The 19,566-nt window shown below is 40.8% G+C and overlaps 1 protein-coding gene across 1 annotated transcript in view; it reads right to left on the bottom strand.

Annotated features, from left to right (window-relative positions):
* Positions 1 to 15,886, bottom strand: part of SLC1A3 (solute carrier family 1 member 3) — a 75,497-nt gene extending 59,611 nt beyond the window's left edge. Inside the window, exons 1-2 of the mRNA XM_079918745.1 lie at positions 15,480 to 15,886; positions 13,603 to 13,874 (exon numbers count right to left, since the gene is read on the bottom strand). Of these exons, the coding sequence (XP_079774871.1) occupies positions 13,603 to 13,783 (181 nt within the window). The 5' untranslated portion in view covers positions 13,784 to 13,874; positions 15,480 to 15,886. The remainder of the gene's footprint in view (positions 1 to 13,602; positions 13,875 to 15,479) is intronic.
* Between the last annotated feature and the right edge of the window lie 3,680 nt (positions 15,887 to 19,566).

Genomic DNA, 19,566 nt, shown 5'->3' with positions numbered 1-19,566 from the left:
GGTAAACTGCCAAAACCACAAACCTGTATAGGTCGGAGCCATAGTCAGCGTAGAGAGAGGTCAAGCTCTTCTCAAGGTCAGCTGAGTGGCTGAGGTGGGCTTCATACCCAGCTCCAGGGCCCAGACCCTCACCCACTATGCTGTACTCATGGCCTTTCAGTAGACATGGTGCGAATTTAAAGAGCCTAAGTTAGGACACAACATTTTATCTACATTTTCATTCTCTTTTGAATTAGGTTAACTAAATATAGAGCTTGAGTTGAGGAAAGATTTTGTTGATTTTACTTAATGAAGTCCACATCTAGCTTTTTTTCAGTTCATTTGTTAAATGAATAAACAAAAGCCATTTTTTTCTTCAGCTTTCTGCTGGGACAGGCAGCGTCAGAGGTGAAGCCAGTGTGCTGAGGTCAGCCAGCTCTCAGCATCAAGTTAAGAGGAAATGCTCTGCATATGCAAAGATGGCTTTTCTGGGTAAGCAATTCAGGTTTCTGATTACCGAGCCCAGCAACGAAAAGAGTCTTCCCTGAAAACGAGTTCTCACAGCCTGATACATAGACTTCTCAGAGCCCTCTCCACTCTGCCCTTTCGACCAGTTAGAGGGAGAAGGGTGGAGGGAAGCCTGCTTCCCTTCAGTAAAGCAACTCACTGCCTCTGCAGAGCTGAGTTCCATTAGTGGGCACTTATTTAAGCACATTGATTGATATTCCCAGAACTAATAAAAACTTTTATGGCTACCAGATTTTTAGTGCAAAAGAACAGATTCTTTATTATTGATTACTCTGCAAAAATAACCATAAAATCCAGAAGAACTTCCTAACAGGATTTGTTAGATCCGAAGCAAACTTTGCAAAGTTGGCATCTTGGTGACATTATGTAATACATAGATGTCACGAGCAATGTCAAAATTGCTCGTTCTCAGCCAACTATCTCATAGTATTCTTATTTTGGTATTTTAACAAGATTTCTAGAATCTAGGAAATATCTTAACAAAAATGTTTACGGTGATCAAAATTAACCGTCCTTGTTGAATGCTACAAACAAAGATGCATTTTTTAAAAATACTTTTTCTGGGGCTTCCCTGGTGGCGCAGTGGTTGAGAATCCGCCTGCTGATGCAGGGGACGCGGGTTCGTGCCCCGGTCCGGGAGGATCCCACGTGCCGCGGAGCGGCTGGACCCGTGAGCCATGGCCGCTGAGCCTGCGCGTCCGGAGCCTGTGCTCCGCAACGGGAGAGGCCACAGCAGTGAGAGGCCCATGTACCGCAAAAAAAAAAAAAAAAAAAAAAAAAAAAAAAGAGAGAAAAAATACTTTTTCTCCCCTAATGTGGAAAGCTCAAGAAAAGAGTCCTTCAGGGGTTCACTGTTTCTCCCTGGGGAGTCTATACAACAAATACCTCTTTGGAAGATTAAATATCACTTCACTTTCTAAACTAAGACACAATGTGCACCCTGGAGCCTCAGAAAGAACACATACCTGGTTCACTGTTTTTTTTTGTTTTGTTTTTTGTTTGCGGTACGCGGGCCTCTCACTGTTGTGGCCTCTTCCGTTGCGGAGCACAGGCTCCGGACGCGCAGGCTCAGCGGCCATGGCTCACGGGCCCAGCCGCTCCGCGGTACGTGGGATCTTCCCGGACCGGGGCACGAACCCGTGTCCCCTGCGTCGGCAGGCGGACTCTCAACCACTGCGCCACCAGGGAAGCCCCGCTGCTTCACTTTTGAAGGTCAGACATTCACAAGTTAAAGCTAAAGACCTGTTTTAAGAATTTGGTTCATATCTAATCTGAAAAAAATTATTGAAAATATTAAGAAGCCAGAAAATATTTAAGAGTAAAAGAATGAAGCACAATCTGAAGTAATCTTTAGACCAAATCACCCACTTTAACTTTTGGTGGATGTTGGTGTTTGAAATAGTAAAGTTTTACTAACGTTCCTGCCCTATCTCCAAACTCTGTCATGAACAGATTGGCAGACCAAAGCCTTCTAGAATTATTATTCACAATGCAAAATTCTCCCGGAAAAGAGACGATGGCCCCCAAAGAGCTCAGATGTCAAAAGAGAATCTAAAAGTGATATTGGCATTGATCTTGAGAGGAAGATCTCATATTCTGAGGCCAGCTGTAAGAAAACTACCAAAGGCCCACCACCCAAGGTGAGCTAACTAGCTCTTCTAGCATTTACATTGCAAACCAGTCAAAGCCCATTCAAACTCCTACTGGGAAAAAGCTTGGCCTGCAGATCTTCAGCCAGAAAGGAGACCATGCTGTCTGCTTGAATGCAAGATGGCTCAAAGATATAATAGTATCAAATATTTTTGTTGATAGCACACCACTGGTTTTATGTGACAAAATACTATTCTTTCCCAGCTAGGGTCTTTTCATTTGTAGTAAAAAACCAAACATACAAACAAAAAACTAGCACTACTTTGCCTCAAGTTCACAACAACCTAATGTATGATGGAATAAAATCACAGGAGTGGCATCCATTGCCTTCGCCATATTCTATTGGTTAAAAGCAAGGTCACCGTTTCCACCACACCAAGTGAGCTGCACAGGACGATAAGGGCTTTGTCTGACCTGCACAGTCTCTAGGCCTGGCCCCCAGCTGCTGTCGAACAGTTTCCCGAGCAGAGGAACTGCTTAGTTGCACCATGAATCCGATTCCCTACTGCACTCCAAACTCTGATTTCTCTCATGATGTGGGAAACTGGTTTTTGCCTGAACTATGATTTCTCATATGCTCAGGTTTCTAGATTCACAAACTAGGAGAGATAGCTCTCGATTCCTAATTCTCTCACTAGACAGGTTTTTGGGAGTATGAAAGACAGCAGGTGTGATGCTGTATAAAGATCATAGTCTGGGAGTCAGAGATGAGGGTTCTGGGCCTGATGCTGCCAGTAAATTACACTAGTAGATACTTCACTTAAATGACTGAATCTTCATAGCAAACCTACAGGACTTAATATCACCATCTTATAGATGGAGAGACTGAGCCCTAGAAAAAATAAGCCATCTGTCCAGGATTACACGGCCAGTAACTGATGGTGGCAAAATGGGGTTTCAGACTTAGATCTGCCTATTTCCACAGCTAATATCTTCAAGTCACATAATCTCTTTGCCCTCCCTGCCCGCTTCTTAATCTGAATAATGGGAGAAATAGATCAGAAAAGCAGTATCTACGATCTTCTTGAACTTTAATATTCTCTGCTCCATATTCTGAGCATTATCTTAGCTGTTTTATATGCATTCATCTGGTTTCTTCTAATGAATTCTAAAGTCCTTGATAATGCCTACGAAAGCTTGTAGTAAGTCATAAAATGCTTTATCAATTTGGCCATTACGGTTATTATGGCAGGTACTCAATAATTATTTGAGATCAAATAAAAGTTTCTATTTCAGAACTTGGCTAGATCGTGGCCCAATCTGGAGAAGTTAAAAGCCTGTCTCATGCCAGTCTGATGAAGCTGCTGGATGTAAAGTTCCATTGACTCATTTTTATAAAGAAGCCAAGGGCAAAATGGAGAATTTACCTGCCCAAGAGGTCTGCTGGTCCCTGGCTTTTTGTTTCAGCTCAAACTTCCAGGCATTTCCTGGTGAGAAGCTACTCTGTGTTTGAGTCAACCTTTCAACCCTCCCCCACTCCTCTGTTCCCACATCCTTCAGAGGCCCTGGCTTGGCTCATTCTTTTGTCCTTTGGTATTTCCTGTTGCTGGAGGTGGGAAATACCTGTTCCAGCCTCGTTCCACCAGTGGTGCCCAGATAACCAGCCGTGGGTGACTGATGACCAGGCATGGTACAGATGCAGACTCAAATCTGCATGGTGTGCAACACTGAGAGACAACTGAACCGGAAGAACCTTGGAGTTCTGAGAAGCCTGGTGCTTTCTTCTTAAAGCTGCACTAACATAGACTATGTGAAATGGTAATATAATTTATAAATAATCCTACGGGTCTTTAAATGTCCAATCCATTGTCATTAAAAAAAAAATCTATTTTAGAAATAGTAACTGAAATCACCAGAATCTGTTGCCTTCCTTTCTGGGTAATATATACAGTTGTGAGTAGAAACTGGAAATGAAATATATTTAAAATTTTCCAAGTTCTCCCTGTGCCTTTGCTTGTCTTTCATATGCTTGCCAGCCCACACAAACTTCAAAGACCACTTATCTCTACCTGTGGCAGCAGCCCCATTGGGGCAAACTCTTTTAAATCTCACAATTTGGAAGAGTAAATGACTCCAACCCCTATGGGGTATAAATTAGCTATACAAAATCACACATGGGTATACCCTTAGTCTCAGCAATTGCACTTTTCGGGATGTATCCCACAGATATCCTTTACCAGGGTGAAATAACTTTTATCCCAGATTATTCATTATACCATTTGAAAAATGATACCAAAGTGTTGGAAACAACCTAAGTGTCCCATCAATGGGGAATTGCTTAAATAGAGTATGGTTCACCCATACAATGTAGCCTCGAGAGAATGAGGTGGTTCTTTATGTGCTAGTAAGGGATGACATCCAAGGGATACTGTAAAGTGAAAAAAGCAAAGTATGAAGCGAGCTATATATGTTATGGTACAATTTGTAAAAGGCAAAAATAAATAAATATGAATTTATTTTTATGCTGATAAAATAACTCTAAAGTCACAGAAGAAACAGATAACAAAACAAATTGGACCCCTGGGGGATCTGGGTGGGTGTGACACTTTCATTTCATTTCATTTTTGTTCTTTTTGATTTGGGGCAACGTAGATTTATTTATTTCATAAGTAAAATAACAAAATAAATACACACACAAACATGGCCCACAATTAAAAACAAAACCTGACTGAATTTTATTTTACATCTTTTCTGCTAAATGCCTGAATCTTTCTAAAAACTCACTCTGGGTCTGGGTGGCTTGGTCCTCAATCTGCTTTAATTTGCTTTAACAATGAGTTTCCTTAATTTGGGTCATGGAGAGGGGGGACACTAGCGTGCTCAGATTTATAGTTGAGTGGATCACTTTCTGACCAAAAGGCTTTTTTTCTGGAGACAAGGAAGTGAATCTGAAAAAACTTTGAACTCAGTCGTTATAGGCTCATGTGCTGCTTCACCCAATTAGCCAGAGTTACAAGTATACCAGAGCTGAAAACTCACATTGTAAACCACTCAGCAAAGGTATGCTCTTTCCTCATCTGTCATGCTGTGGAAAGCATCCTGATGCCAGAACTTACAAAGCCCTGGCAAGTTTATTGAGTCGCAGCTTTATGCACAAGTCTACTTCATTTGCCTTAAAAAAGCAAATCTAAGACAAAAGTAAATAAATAAGAAAAAAGAAAAGAAAACAACTTGGGTCATAGGTAGTCTCTTCAAAGACTCGTAATTTCCTTCTTGATGCCTTTACCTTCACATTCATCAACACACTGAAGAGAGCAGCAAGCACATGATCTCTGAGGTTTTGCCTTTCTTGCTTTAAAAATGGAATTTCCAGTGATGCAATGTGTCTAAAAGAAGAGGCCATCTTTTCAGGGTGAGAAGGGCAGTAATTGTCCATCTCTACTCTCATTAGGGACAAATGAGCTTCATCTTACAAGATTTTGAATAGAAAGGCTCTCACTAATAGCCCACTGTTTTCTCTCTGAGAAGCAACAGCAGTTTGTGACCTGGAATCATTGCTGGAGAACTGGAGAAATCTCTTTGGGGACAAGAAGAATGAAGTTGTCCTCTCAGGAGACAGGGACTCAGTCTTGAAATTCAAAACTTAAGTGTACCTTTCAACTCTCTGCTCCTAAATTTACCTTCAACTCTTTGATAAGATATGCAGAGGGAAAAAAGGAGTGCCTTTCCCCGACATTGACTTAATTCAGCCAGGGTATATCTTCCTTTATCTAGCCTTGGGGGTTTTATTCTTCTCTTTTTGGTTTCAAAACCACTTGAGTGCATTTTTTTTTTTTTTTTTTTTTTTTTTGGCTGCGTTGGGTCTTCGTTGCTGTGCATCGGCTTTTCTCTAGTTGCGGCGAGCGGGGGCTACTCTTTGTTGAGCTGCGCGGGCTTCTCATTGTGGTGGCTTCTCTTGTTGCAGAGCACGGGCTCTAGGCACGTGGGCTTCAGTAGTTGTGGCACATGAGCTCAGTAGTTGTGGCTCACCGGCTCTAGAGCGCAGGCTCAGTAGTTGTGGCTCATGGGCTTAGTTGCTCCGTGGCATGTGGGATCTTCCCGGACCAGGGCTCGAACCCGTGTCCCCTGAATTGGCAGGTGGATTCTTAACCACTGCGCCACCAGGGAAGCCCTTGAGTGCATTTTTGATTGGGTCTAGTGATGGGAATATTCTTGGTCTAGGGAATAAGCTCTGGGCCATTTTGATAGCACTGAAGCTTGAAATAAAACTCATAATTTTTATCCTCGGTGAGCACAATGGCTAAAGTGTGTGCCCTGAAGTGCTCTGTGTGTTTCCACATCTCACAGCAATGATACAGCTCACCTAGCTGTCAGACCAAATACTTGGTGAATGATGGTACCCCAGCGTTCCATAAATATCAAGAACTCAACACCTGGAATGTAAAGCTTGGAAAAGACAGTGCTTAAATTCCAGTTGCCTCTTCCAAATAGCGTAGGCTCTTGACAACCTTGTTTACTCTATAGCAAAAACAAAGGCCTGCAATTTTCACCCCCTGATTTATACAGAAGATGGAAGGGCAGGAGTGGCTCTGCAGAGGTGTGCCTCAGTTGTGTCCTCAAACATTGCTTAGGAAACATTGGCCACCACACCCAGAGGCAAGAAATTGACAGTCAAGAACTCAAAGCAAGAGAAGGCAGCTGCTTCATAGATTTGAGAGACTGGCTAGAATGAGTTGGGAGATCATGAGTTCAGGAAAAAGGTCCTTGCAATGGTACAGCATCATGGGCTGAAAAGAAAACCCTCATGTATCTTATTCCGTATTTTCAGCTTTAGAGGAAGACAAATTAGACTTTAAATGATAGAATTTTGGAGTTGGAGGCAGACATTAGTCCAAATGTATTTTGCTGGTGAAGAAATATGAGGTCCAGAGATTTGTCTTAAATCATAAAGGGAGCTGATGGCAGAGCTGTGTCTGTAAGCAGGACCTTTAGACTCTCAGCGCTTTCTCAGCTGTGTTCCAGACATTCACAGATACTGATCAGAAGGGGGGATGAACTGGCCATGGACTTACATTGCTATAGAGGGCAATGGGAAAGCACTCTGTAAACTGTGACACAGCCACAATGGAAGATATTATTATTGCAGGTAATTGTCCTGAACACACATACTTATTTGATTACCTACTTGAAAAAGAAACAAATTTGAAATTGCCTGCTCAGTTTTCTCATTATCTGAATTAACAGGAAGAAAATAGAGCAAAATAAAATCCAGAGACAATCTTAGAACAACATTAAGCCTTCTACCCCCTACTTCAAAATAACCTTTGCCAACTCTGTTAGAAACCAGCAACATTTTCTCCAAGTTTCCAGAACCCCTCATCTTGCTTGGCTCCATTCTGATGGGGGCAACAATTAATGAACAGTAGACACCAAAATGCTGGAGAAAAGGAGAAACCAGGGAGGTGGTGAACTCTGATGGGTCCTGAGTGGTACGAACAAAGATGCACTATTGAGTATGTTACAACATTTATTGAAACCATTTTCTCAGCAACTTCCCATTTTCCTGAGACATCACTCCCTCCATTGAGCAGTCTGTGTTGTGATAACTGCTGCCTGGGGATTACTTTCTGCTTGGCTCAAGAGGCCAGGTAGGTAAGGGACAGATAATGACGGTGTCACTTACACTGAGGCTTTCATCTCTGCCTCTCAAAGCCGTTTACAACTATTAAGTCTCTTCCTACGACTCTCTTGGCTCCCTCCTCTAGCCAAGGAAATAGAAGACACTTCCAGACCTAAAGCAGGTGACTGTCTTCTCCCCTTCCCACACCCGGTCCTCCCTCACCCTTGGCTCTCAGTCCTCTGGCCGAGCAGCATCCTCAAACCCGCGTGTATTTTCACTTGATGCCCTAGCACAGATGGAAGCCAAAGACGGAGGGTTGACGGTTTCTTCAGACACTTTGCCCGCCAAGCATTTAAGGACATTATTTAAGGTTACATGGTCGTAAGTGGCAGAACTGGGATAGAATCTTGGCACAGAGGTGTTATCATTATTCCACTTTACGCATGAAGAAACAGAGGATCAGTTCCAGAAATGGGACATAAACCTAAGCTTCTGACTCCAGAATCCGTGGCTCTGATCTACTCCCCTATTCAGTCCTGGACTCTATCCCCAGGACAGGAAGCAGCTCTCTGGAGTGCTTTTGGAGACGGTGGGAGGGGGGGCTGGGATCTAATGCAAGTCGGCTAGTTGCTATTGTTGTCCCCAACAATTTTTCTATCCCTATGTCGCATCTCCAGAGCAGGGCATTATGAATCCACTGCTTCCTAGCTCACCCTCCAGCCCAGCCCTCTGCCCAGGGAGTCTCTGTGAGTGACAGTGACTAGCTGGGCTCTGGTAACACCAGGGGAGGGGCTGCCCCGAGCTTCTGGAAGCTCCTTCTCTTTTCCAGGAAGTGTTGAAGAAACTGGAAATCTGAACCCAGAAATCTGTTCACCATTCTTTGGATTCTTGTTGTTCAACCTGGGTGGAGATGCCCTTCTCTTAGTAAGCTGAAAGGTGTCAGTATGGGGGCCACTAACTCAAGCAGTTGGCTAGTTGGGTCCAGGCAGCAGCTGATAGTTCACCGCATTAATGAACCTGTTTGGCTGAACTAAATGACTCGGCTGGATATTGTATTACATGTCCAAAGCTCAGGATACCACTACAGCATTTCTGGGAGATTATTGCTTCTAGTTATAAAGAAGGGCCCTAGAGTTAATACTGCTCTCAGAATAGACTCACTTACAGAGTAGCTTATGCAGTAGGATAACCCGATGCATTGATCGTTATTCGTTTACCCTCAAAGACAGAACCTGTCTTCGTTCAGTCTGGAGATGGTAAGGCTACCTTCCAAATCTTTATTTATGGTGAGCCTCTTGCACTGTATCTCCACTGCCGTGGCAGCCCACATCTCAAACTCAACATGTCCGAAACTGACATTATTACTTCCCCCGTCTTCTTCCTGTGTTCCACCATGACTGATGGTACCAAAGCCACTCGGTCACCCAAGCCAGAAATCAGACCATTGACCTGCAATCCACTTTCTCTGTCAACTCACATGCAATCAGCCACCAGGACTCAGGAGTGACCCTTGTTCTGAATTCTCAATTCAATCTCTCCTTTCCACCCCTCCTGTTGATGTGTCAGTGCACATCCTGAGCTAATTGGTGTAATATAACAAGAATGGACATTTCCTGAGAGGAGGGACCAAGCATTCAGAACACTGTGGTGGGTAAGAGTATGAACTTGGAGCCCAAATGGTGGATTTGAATCCCGGTCAAAATGCATCAACTGCGGGATAAGTATCTGCGCTTCGGTTTCCTCATCTATAAAATGAGCATAAAAATACCTCCCTCCCTGGCTTGTTGTGAGGATTAAATAAAGCTAACATACTAACCACACTTACAACACTGCTTGGCACCATGTAAGTGTCCACAATATATATTATACATTTTACAATAGATGAGGAAACTGAGACTTCAGAACAGGTAAACACCTTCTTTAGGATCATACGGTGATTAAGTACGACCGGCATATGAATCCAGATCTATCCTTCCTCAAAAGCCACACTTTAAAAATGTTACCACGTGGCACATCTACCACATGTGGTTGTTGATAACAAAGTAGAACGTCTAAAGTACCAACACAGAAAGACACCATATACGATATAGAACTGTATATACAATATAATCTCATTTCAAAAAATGTTACGAATTTCTCTATTACTACCGCTGAACCCCATATATTCCTTTGTCATCTCATTTTTCATCCATCTCTCCTACTAAACCACCTGAGGGCAGAGATGCCACATTGTATAGCATAGAGCCAGATACACAACATCCAATATTTGTTAAATTGCTGAATAGCATTGAATCTTTTAAAAAAAAGTATTTATTTAGCAGATAATAGATGAGTGACATTCTGTGACTTGAACATGACAAAGGATTTTTCTTTCTTTCAGGGAGATGTCTGAGGTCCCTCTGACACAACTGACCACAGTATGAAGTAGAAGGTGCTTCCCGGAGGAAGAAAGACAGTGACCACTCTTCTCAGTGTGTTTTTTGTCAGACAGCTTGTCTGCTATAGCCCTGGAAGACACTTCATCAAATGCTTTAATGATGAACTATCTTAAAGGGACTTAGCACTTGCCACTGCCTCCTTTCAAGTTGCTAGCCTGCTCCCGTTACATGGGCTTTGCAGCCTGGCACTTTCAGACTTTGACATGGCTTAGAAATGACATTAGAAATGTTATTGCATAGAAATGACATCACATTGCACATGTGGTTCTATGCCTGTGTTTGTAGAGGGATTGGTAGTGAAATAGCTACAATTCCCTACTTTTTTTGAATATATGGATTCAACATGTCTCTACTCCTCCTCTGTATTTCTAGCTTCTATTTCCACACACTAAATGCACATTTATTTTATTTCAAAAAGATGAAAGAAAACAGACTGAACAAAAAATTCACCCCACTACGTAGATTTTCCCAGTCTTTTTTAGTAAAAGTGATCAAAACCTAAGAATTTGAAAACGAAGTAATTGGAACTTCCTTGGCGGTCCAGTGGTTAAGATTTCACCTTTCAGTGCAGGGGACATGGGTTTGATCCCTGGTCGGGGAACTAAGATCCCACAAGCCGCAGGGCAACTAAGCCTGCGTGCTCTAGAGCCCACACGCCACAACTAAAAAGAAGCCCATGCACCACAACGAAGATCATGCATGCCACAACTAAGACCCGATGCAGCCTAAATAAATAAATAAATTTTAAAATAAATAAATTAAAATTAAAAAAGGAAACCAAGTAATAGCTATAGTTCTTTCTTGTCATTTCATCTTTGGAGAAAATAACTCTTTTCTTCTTCCTTCCTAGCATCTTTCCAGTTTTTCCTTGTGCTGCAGCAAATAAATTTGAGAGTTGATGTCCCAGACATGTCCTTTTCCTATTATTTCTTTTAGGGTTGATGTAGACATGGTACCCAGTGGCAAGCTAAATCAGCCTTTGTGTTCACTGGGCCCTCAGTGGAAGAGGCACCAAGAGATAGCTGAAGGCTTCTTCCTTCTCTCCTAAATCTGTTTGCTACTAAGTTGCGATTCCAAGTCTTTGGTGTAGACTCAGTGGTCTGACTGTCAATGAGACCTCTTTATTTGTTTCTTTGTTAGTGCCTTCTTCTTGTTACTTCTACCTCCTCAGTTTCCATTAGTAAAGCCAACCCTGAGGGCATCCTGCCAAGTTATCTACCCCAGCTCAGCCAACTCATCACAATTCTCACAAATCTTAGGGCAAGTCCTCTTTGGGCTAGGAAATGATCCCAGAACTCATAGAGAAAATGGACTCTTAAATCCTGCCACTATCTTCCTTCTATCAGAGATGTTATTTCTTTGTAATCACTTAAGAACTTCCTTCCCCATTGATCTGATTTCCATGTTCAGGTTTTATCACTTTCCATTTCTGTGTTCTTCACCTGAAACATTTCTGTCCCAGAAATGGGACTCTTGTGTTTAGAACACCATTTTGAATCAATGTTTCTGCATCTTTTCCAAACATACTCCAGTATCACTGAGCTCTATTATTATATGTATAGGGTTGCAAAATAAATGGGTATTTGTTAAATGAAAGAGGAATGCAGCTTAATCATTTGTAAGAGAATTATACGTTTTCTGCTGAGTTTAACTGAGTAAATCATGTAGCAAAATGACAAAGCTATGTGAATGCATGTAGCATTGCTTGGTAATTGGCCTCTACCAAGACATGGCAGCATTTTTCTTCCTGGCAACTCTCACAAGATGTCAGCTAGTCAGGAGAGCACTGAGCTGGGATGGCAGAGTGGTTAAGAGAATGGCCTCTGGCACTAGACAGCCTGAGTTTGACTTTCACCTCTAGCATTTACTAGCTGCGTGACTTTGGGCAAGTTGCTTGATCTTTCCGTGCTCAGTCTCCTTAACTATGAAATGAGGATCAGAGTAATCATACCTACCCACTGCCTTCATAAGCTTGTTTAAGGATTAAGTGAGCTAATATAAGCAAAACACCAGAAAGTAGCTGGAATAGTGCTGTCTAATCGCTCATAATTATTATTACACAGCTATTACTTGGCTTGACAACAACTGTAATTCAAAGAAAAAAACCGAGATGAGAATACTGTATTTTACATCAACTTCCAAGACAATGATACAGCACTGAAATACTTCTTCCGGGAAGATATTCAAACCTGGAGACCTAAAGGAAGCCATTACTTCTCTGAGTCAATCAGGAAACTTTCTTTTTGAACATCTCTGGAATTAATTGAAGAGTCATTAATCACCAACAATTACTAAAAGGAGCCAAAGATGTTGAAATGGAATATATCTAAAGTCTTGTGACAAACTACTCTTCTGCTGTATTCCTATTTGTCTGCAATCTAAGAATCCTATTTCTGGAGATAAAGTTATAATTATATTTACATGCTACAGAATTTTCTTAGTTTTTATTGTCATTACCTCTTATATTTGATGGTGATCTTGGCAAACTCCAAGGTAGAGATTAAAGCCTTCTTTTGGTGGCAGATTAGTAGAAATTTAAGTTATAGCATTTTTTTACAGCATGACATTGACTTATCTGTTTACCAGCCTAAGGATTTCTATATTGGTTCAAAAATTCTGAGTAAGTAGGTTTTTCAGCTATATTTTAAAGGAAGATTAATGCTACCTACAAGTAGCAGATATAATTGCTAATTATAATGAACGGTAATTTCAGATACCAATAAATCAAACAAAACAATAATGTTTTATTTGTACAGATTGCTGTCAACAATGCTAAATTAGTAAGAGACTGAAACGTTTCAAAAAAGGTTTAGCTACTTATGACAGACACTTAGAGGCAATGAATGAGGGATCTGTGTTTACATTTCCCCTAATTTACCTTTCCCAGTCACTGGATGAGACAGTGTACAAACAGAAAAGATTCGGCCTCTATGTCTGTGTTGATATTCAGCTGCAAGTCAGTGCCAGTTAGAATATAATTACTGTTAGGGACCTGTGTCTCATTCTGGGTATACGAATAGTGTACATTAGTTTTAAGTGAAAGTGACATTGCATAATGATCACATCTTGGCCAAATCTAGAGCACTTGCTTGTTTCTATTGTTACTTAACTGCTCAGGTCTTAAGATTAAATTATCCTCTTTTATCCTTACATGAGATGGAGAAACATTTGATTTATTTCCCTTCTTCACACAATCAATTGATTTGCATAATGCCTAATGAGATTCTTTCAGATTCCCACGTGTTTTACCACATGTTGCTCCAAATGTGCCAACAGACTGTCATTTAAAGGAAAAAAAGAATCTTCAAATTCAGAGGAAAGCCTGGGCTATCCTTTTGAATACCTACAATCAGTTCATCTGATAATATTCCCAGGCAGTCAGATGCCCCCGAGAAACAAGATCCAGTTGTGTTTTTTTTTTTTTTTGCTTGTTATCAAATGACTTACCCACAATGACTGCAGTGACAGTAAGCAGCACAAAAGCATTCCGAAACAGGTAACTTTTAACATCTTCCTTTGTGATGTTCTGCACTTTCTTCTTGGCCAAGAGTGTGCGTTTACGGACCCCTTGCTGGAATCTCTCCATCCTGCCTCCCATCCTGGCCTCTTCTCCATTGCTTTTAGTCATGTTTTACTTCCGCAGAGTGTCTCTTCTTTGAACTTCAATGTCACGGAATCAGCCCCAGAAAGCCAGTCCTCTTTGGTGTTCAAGAACACAACTAGACGAGAGAGAAAGAGACAAGAATTACAGCCTCCAGGGGTGAGAAATCAGGGCTGCCCGACACCAGGGGAAGCTGTTGGCAAACTGCATAATCTCAGTAGGAATCAAGGGCTGGAGAGTGGCAATGCCAGATCTCAAGGCTAGAATGTGCATATTTTACTGAACCACGTGTGAGACATGTGCATAAATCCAGAATATAGGAGCAGGTACTTGTGTTACATTTTTAAACATTTGTCCTTCCCTCTCCAGTGAAGCTATAAAAGGGCTCAGCGGAGCTGGGTGTGACTGAGCACCGTTACCCCCACCCGATCCCCCAGAACCTAGCCAAGTACTTTGCACAATGTTCGCCCTCAATAAATGTCCAATTGAATTAAACGCACAGGAAACGCTCAGTAATTATACTTAATGGCTCATGTTGTATACATGGCAAAGGCATAACCAGGTCAATGAAATGAATTAAGATACTGAGATTTCACAGTCAGAGGTTGCTGTTATATATAATAAAGTAACTACTTTATGCATTAAGAAAAAAACCACGATAATATCAACTAGTAAATATGCTTATGAAAAGAACACAAGTACCCACAGGCCCTGGGAAATACATTTGACCCTTTCACGTGGTAACTTTTTTTTTTTTTCATAAAATAAGCTAAGTGCACTGGGCACGTTTATAAATTATCTGAAATCATAATTCATCTTCATTTTGGTCCCAAGTAGAAGTACAAAGTAGCATTTGTCTTTGTGGCAAACATGCTGGCGTCTTCTGAGGAAACTATCACCCACTTCTCAGTATTTTAAAATTTAGGATTTCTAGAATAGATGAGGAGATTAATTCAATTTTCATTCCAAACGTTACAGCGTGTGGTTTCTAGTTTCTTTAAAGTGTTCCTAGGTTATGCAAATATATCTAAGTAAATCTCTCCTTGGTGGAAATCAGCTGTTTTGAAAGATCAAGGGATTCCTCCTGCTGTTTTACAAGATTTCTAATCCGTAACCTTTCCCATGATAAATCCAAGTAAAAAATCAAGTCGTGCCTGTGGACGTGTGTATCTGGCAACGCGAAAAGCCAGTGTGTGCGTCCGTGTAGGAGGTAGCTAGAAAGCAAGAGACTCCTCGGAAGCTTTTGGCAAATCCAGGTGCGGAAAAAAAGACTAGTCTTAACAGTTTTGACTTTTAAATAAAATTGCAGGCTGGGGTCAGTGATAATAAGACGTACAGCTCGCTCAAGACTTCACAGCAGATTAAAAGTTTAGGGAGAAGTGAAGAAGAGGAGACGCGAGAGACCAAATTTTTTTCTCTCCTACTAATCTCTGATTCCCTTTACCAGTCACTTTAAAACAGACCAGCTCAGCCTTGATTCTTTTCTAGAGCTCGAACCGCAATCTGCCCCCCATCCACCCTGAATGACTCAACTCCAGATTGAGAGAGGACACGGCGTAAATAGACACCACACGCTCAATGCATTAAATTACTAACATGGACTTTATCTACCAAAATGGCTAGCTTTTACTCTCGCTACTCCTCTGCTCGGGAAACAAAATACACTGGCAGAGAAATGGAACGAGAAATGTAGCCCAGCAGGAATACAGGACGTCAGACTTACCTTTTCTGATTTTGTAACGGGTGGAAGATACCCCAGGCAATGACAAGGTGAATTCCCAGCAGGTACAGCGGAGCAACAAAACGCAGCGAGCAAGGCGTGCATGTGCTCTGAAACTGCAAATTACTATCGGGGCAACTTAAGAAAAGGGGCGGAGTCTGTGCCCGGGAAAGGGGGAGTGGGGAAAAATGAAAACACCACAGGGAAGGAGGGGGGAAAGCCGAGGTTTCTGGAATATTGATTAATCTTGGCGCACCAGAAGCATGCTTGCTGGCTTTGTTTTGCTCCTTAGACCACTTTTCCAGCTTTGTCAGTTCACTTTCATTAGAAATGCAAAACCGGGACCAGGAAGAATTGAAGAATAAAGCGCACACAACACTCAGAAAGCTTGAAGTCTTGATTAGAACGTTTCAAAGAAGACTTTTCTGAGGCTAAAGTTAATTATCTCACATAATGGCAGGTTTCCTCCCCTTAAGGAAACACGAGAGTGTGCTCTTTTGCCTGGTTGTACAACTGTTATGAAAGAGTCCCTCTTTTTAGAATTGGGGAAATAACTGACATTTCTTGGGAAGACCCGGAACGCAATCAAGTATAGAGAAAAAAAAAACTTACTATAATTCTCTAACCTTGCCTAAACTTACTCAAAACACAAGCTGAAACATGCCTCTATTTTAGCAGTTTAAACTCTATTATAGCAAATCTAATTTAGCTCACCGTCTGTGTTGCAAAGATTCAAAAAGGTAAGAAGCACAGATGCCAGGATCTTTGCTAAACTACTCAAGTGAAAGGCATTTTAAGACCAAGAGTATAAATGCACACTTGAAGTTTGGTAATTTCAAAAGATAAGTTGCTGTGCAGACAGATGCCTCAATTTTAAAGGAGGCTAAATGTCCCCCACACCCCCTCCTGCCCCATCATTTTTAGGAACTAGAAAATTCTCATTGCCTTGAGAATATAACTTGCACTTGTAGTCCACCTTTCTTAAGAAGGAAATAGATTGTGAAGTCGATTTTTAAAAATTAAAAAAAAATTTTTTTGAGCCTGACTCAACTCCAAAACTTAGAACTTGTTTAGTATGAAGAAAAATGTTCAACAGAAACAAAACTCATACCAAAAATTACAGAGTTCTGTATTCCTGTTTATTAAATCTCATATTCCCCATGCAAAATCTGCTTAATTCTTGTGTCTGTTTTCCAGCAAGAAAGTATGTCTTTTTCCCTTATTAGCAAATCCAGGGAGATTCTAAAGGTATGTCTCCTGCCAAGCTTCAACTGTTGCATGTATATACTCTTTTGAACAGCTCCTGGTTGGAAAGCAACGGTGAATCATGTAAATGCTAAAATTATAAATTAGCAGCAATTATAACAAGTTTTAAACTTGCATCATTTTAAGAGATTATTGAGAATATCTACCTCTGCCAGTCCCACCCCTCAGCAATCTTTCTCTTCCTCTTATCTCCTAGGTCACTTAGCATCCATATCACATAGTTTAACACATAGTTCCACTGTCTCCTACTGTTCCTTTCTTTTAAAAAATCCTGTTAAATTTTGGCTTCTCAACTAAATTGTAAGTTCTTTGAGGGCAAGAATGGGTCTTATACCTGTTACATAGTTAACATTAAATTCAACTCCTATGAATGAATGACATAATATAAGAGTATTAAACAAAACACTTTGCAACCTTCCGTGTTAAAACAAAATCACTTATTTTTATGTTCGCGCTTCTGGCCTAGGTACATGGAGCACATGTCTTTTCTCAATGCCATGACTACATTTTAAAGCATTTATTTACTACACTAAGTCCTCTCTGAGCCATGGGTTTAAGACTAATTTGTTCACATTTCTTGTGGAAGTGACCTGTATTTCAAGAGAACTTAAAAGAGAAATCTTTATATGATTTTCAATGGAGTTTCAAGTCAGGTGGCATTTTTGTTTTTAATTCTGTTTTTTTTATAGGCAAGAAAAAGCACTAGAAAAACCACACTTTGGTTAGCATAGAGATGAGAAGGCCCTAGTGCCCCTTCTTTTTTCCTTTTTTCTAATCCCCAAAGCTTGGTTAAAAACCACTTCATTATTTTAGTTTGCACAGACATTATGGGAGTCTGGTGAACCCCGGAGAAGGGAAATAATTCACCACTGAAAGTTTTGTTGACTGTAATAAAAACCCAATGAGAAAAAGAGATGCAAAGAGTTTCAGTTCAGAGTTCATCTGAATTACAAGGTTTTAGTCTGGGGGACATATTGGGAACTACTTCTTTTAAGTACCACTTTCTCTTTTGGAAAGCTATAGCAATAATGCCCTCAGGAAAACTTGGGTTTACTCAACACATATTTCTTTCTTTTCCTCTATTTTATAAATAAGACCCTTGAGCATTCAAACATTTTTTCCTTCTTAGAAATACTAAATAAGTGAAACAGCAAGAAATTATGAACATGTCTCTATATGTCTCTATATGTATTTCATTTAAAGCTACTCTGGGTAGGAGACACAGAGCTAGGAAATCACATTAATTTTGGTATTTCAGAGTTAAAAAAAAAAAAAGATGTGGCAAAAGCTGCTCCTTTTAAAAAATTTTCCAAGAATTTTCTTTGAAAATGCTATTATAAAGTATGCTGTAGGTAAATTCATTTGGGGGGTTGGGGAATGTCACCATAACAGGAAACAACCAAATCCAACCTATCCTTGAACTCCATTAGTTTCAAGTATGAGGGATCATGATTAACAAGTAAGTGTCGTAACATAGTACAGAACAATCACATTTCAGCAGTCAGGATAAGGGAATTCTGGAATTTGAGGAAGAATATGATTAGAAATCCTTTTAACCTTTATTGAATATTTTCCACTTTTATTTGTAATTTCATGGGAGATTTTTTCCTTCCTTCTTCAAATAGTTTACATTTTAGAATCACCATAAGGAACGTCAATTTTCCTTCTACAATTTGGAAATTGTAGAATGTTAAGACAATGAAGGGGACTTGATTTAACCCCAGGGGAAGCACTAGAGGTAGCAGGAGTAGACATAGTACTTGTGGTAATTGGTCTTTCATTTTGTCTTAAATTTTTTCCTTCTTAGGTTTGAATGTAAAAAGCAAAACAACAAAAAATTGATGGTGAATTCTGGTTAGGTTTTTAATGATTTGGGTTTATCTTAAACCTATGTGAAGCCTGAAAAACCCAACTATAGAGGTGAACTATAATTAACCTTTATCCTACTCACTCGTTCAACAAACCTTGAGCAAGTCCTGAGCTCCAAATACCAGCCCCTTTTCTCTAGGGGTCCACAGACACATCTGTAGTTATTGCACAGTGGGCAGTAGGGGGGCCCCACAGAAAGTTATGGGAACTCTGTGCTGGAGCCTATTTACCAGGTCTCCCTACGAGGACTCAGAGATCCTTGGAGGACCTGTTCCTGGCTCAGCCTTGTACATACAGAGGACCCAAAACAGCAAATGAAAAAACCTTGAACTCTATTCCTAGGCAAGAGGGATTTAAGCACTGGAGTGATTTTAGTTTTAGGTTGATGCAAACCCTTTGAGAGAACAAGACTTTAGTTAGGAAGCCAAAGGGGCAGAGGAGCATTTACAAACGGGGGTAGTTCACGCTCACATTAAAAAAAAAAAAAAGATTCTATTGAAGAGTACAGACAACTTCATGGTATTGAGCCCCAAGGGATAGGCTGGCATTGAGTTGAGACCACCTCCACTAGAGGTGCTTCCTCTCCAGGTCACCTGACCCACCCACTTCACTTGTTTTAGTTCCCGGTGTGTTCCTCTAGCACATTCTAATGTTGTGACCTCTGAATGGGTTTAAGAAGTGGTCTGAGTAAGGGTAGAGGCCTAGGGAACTCCAACATAATAGGTAAGAAGAATAACAGGACCCCCCTCAATAGATCTGCAGGTGGTGAGAAATTATACCAACCGTTTTATCCCAAGTTAGCTAAGAGTTGGACATAATGGCGGTTTAAAGCAATGTAACACATTTTCTTCATACTAAAACTAAAGAGGGTCTGCTTTTTAATGAATATTTCACAAGTGTTATTGCTATTAATTATGACTCATGTTGTGAAATGGCTCTTTTCCCAGTTCTTCAA

Source organism: Stenella coeruleoalba (assembly GCF_951394435.1).
Source record: "Stenella coeruleoalba genome assembly, chromosome: 3".
Taxonomy (NCBI): Eukaryota; Metazoa; Chordata; class Mammalia; order Artiodactyla; family Delphinidae; genus Stenella; species Stenella coeruleoalba.
This window is presented reverse-complemented; position numbering and strand designations above follow the sequence as displayed.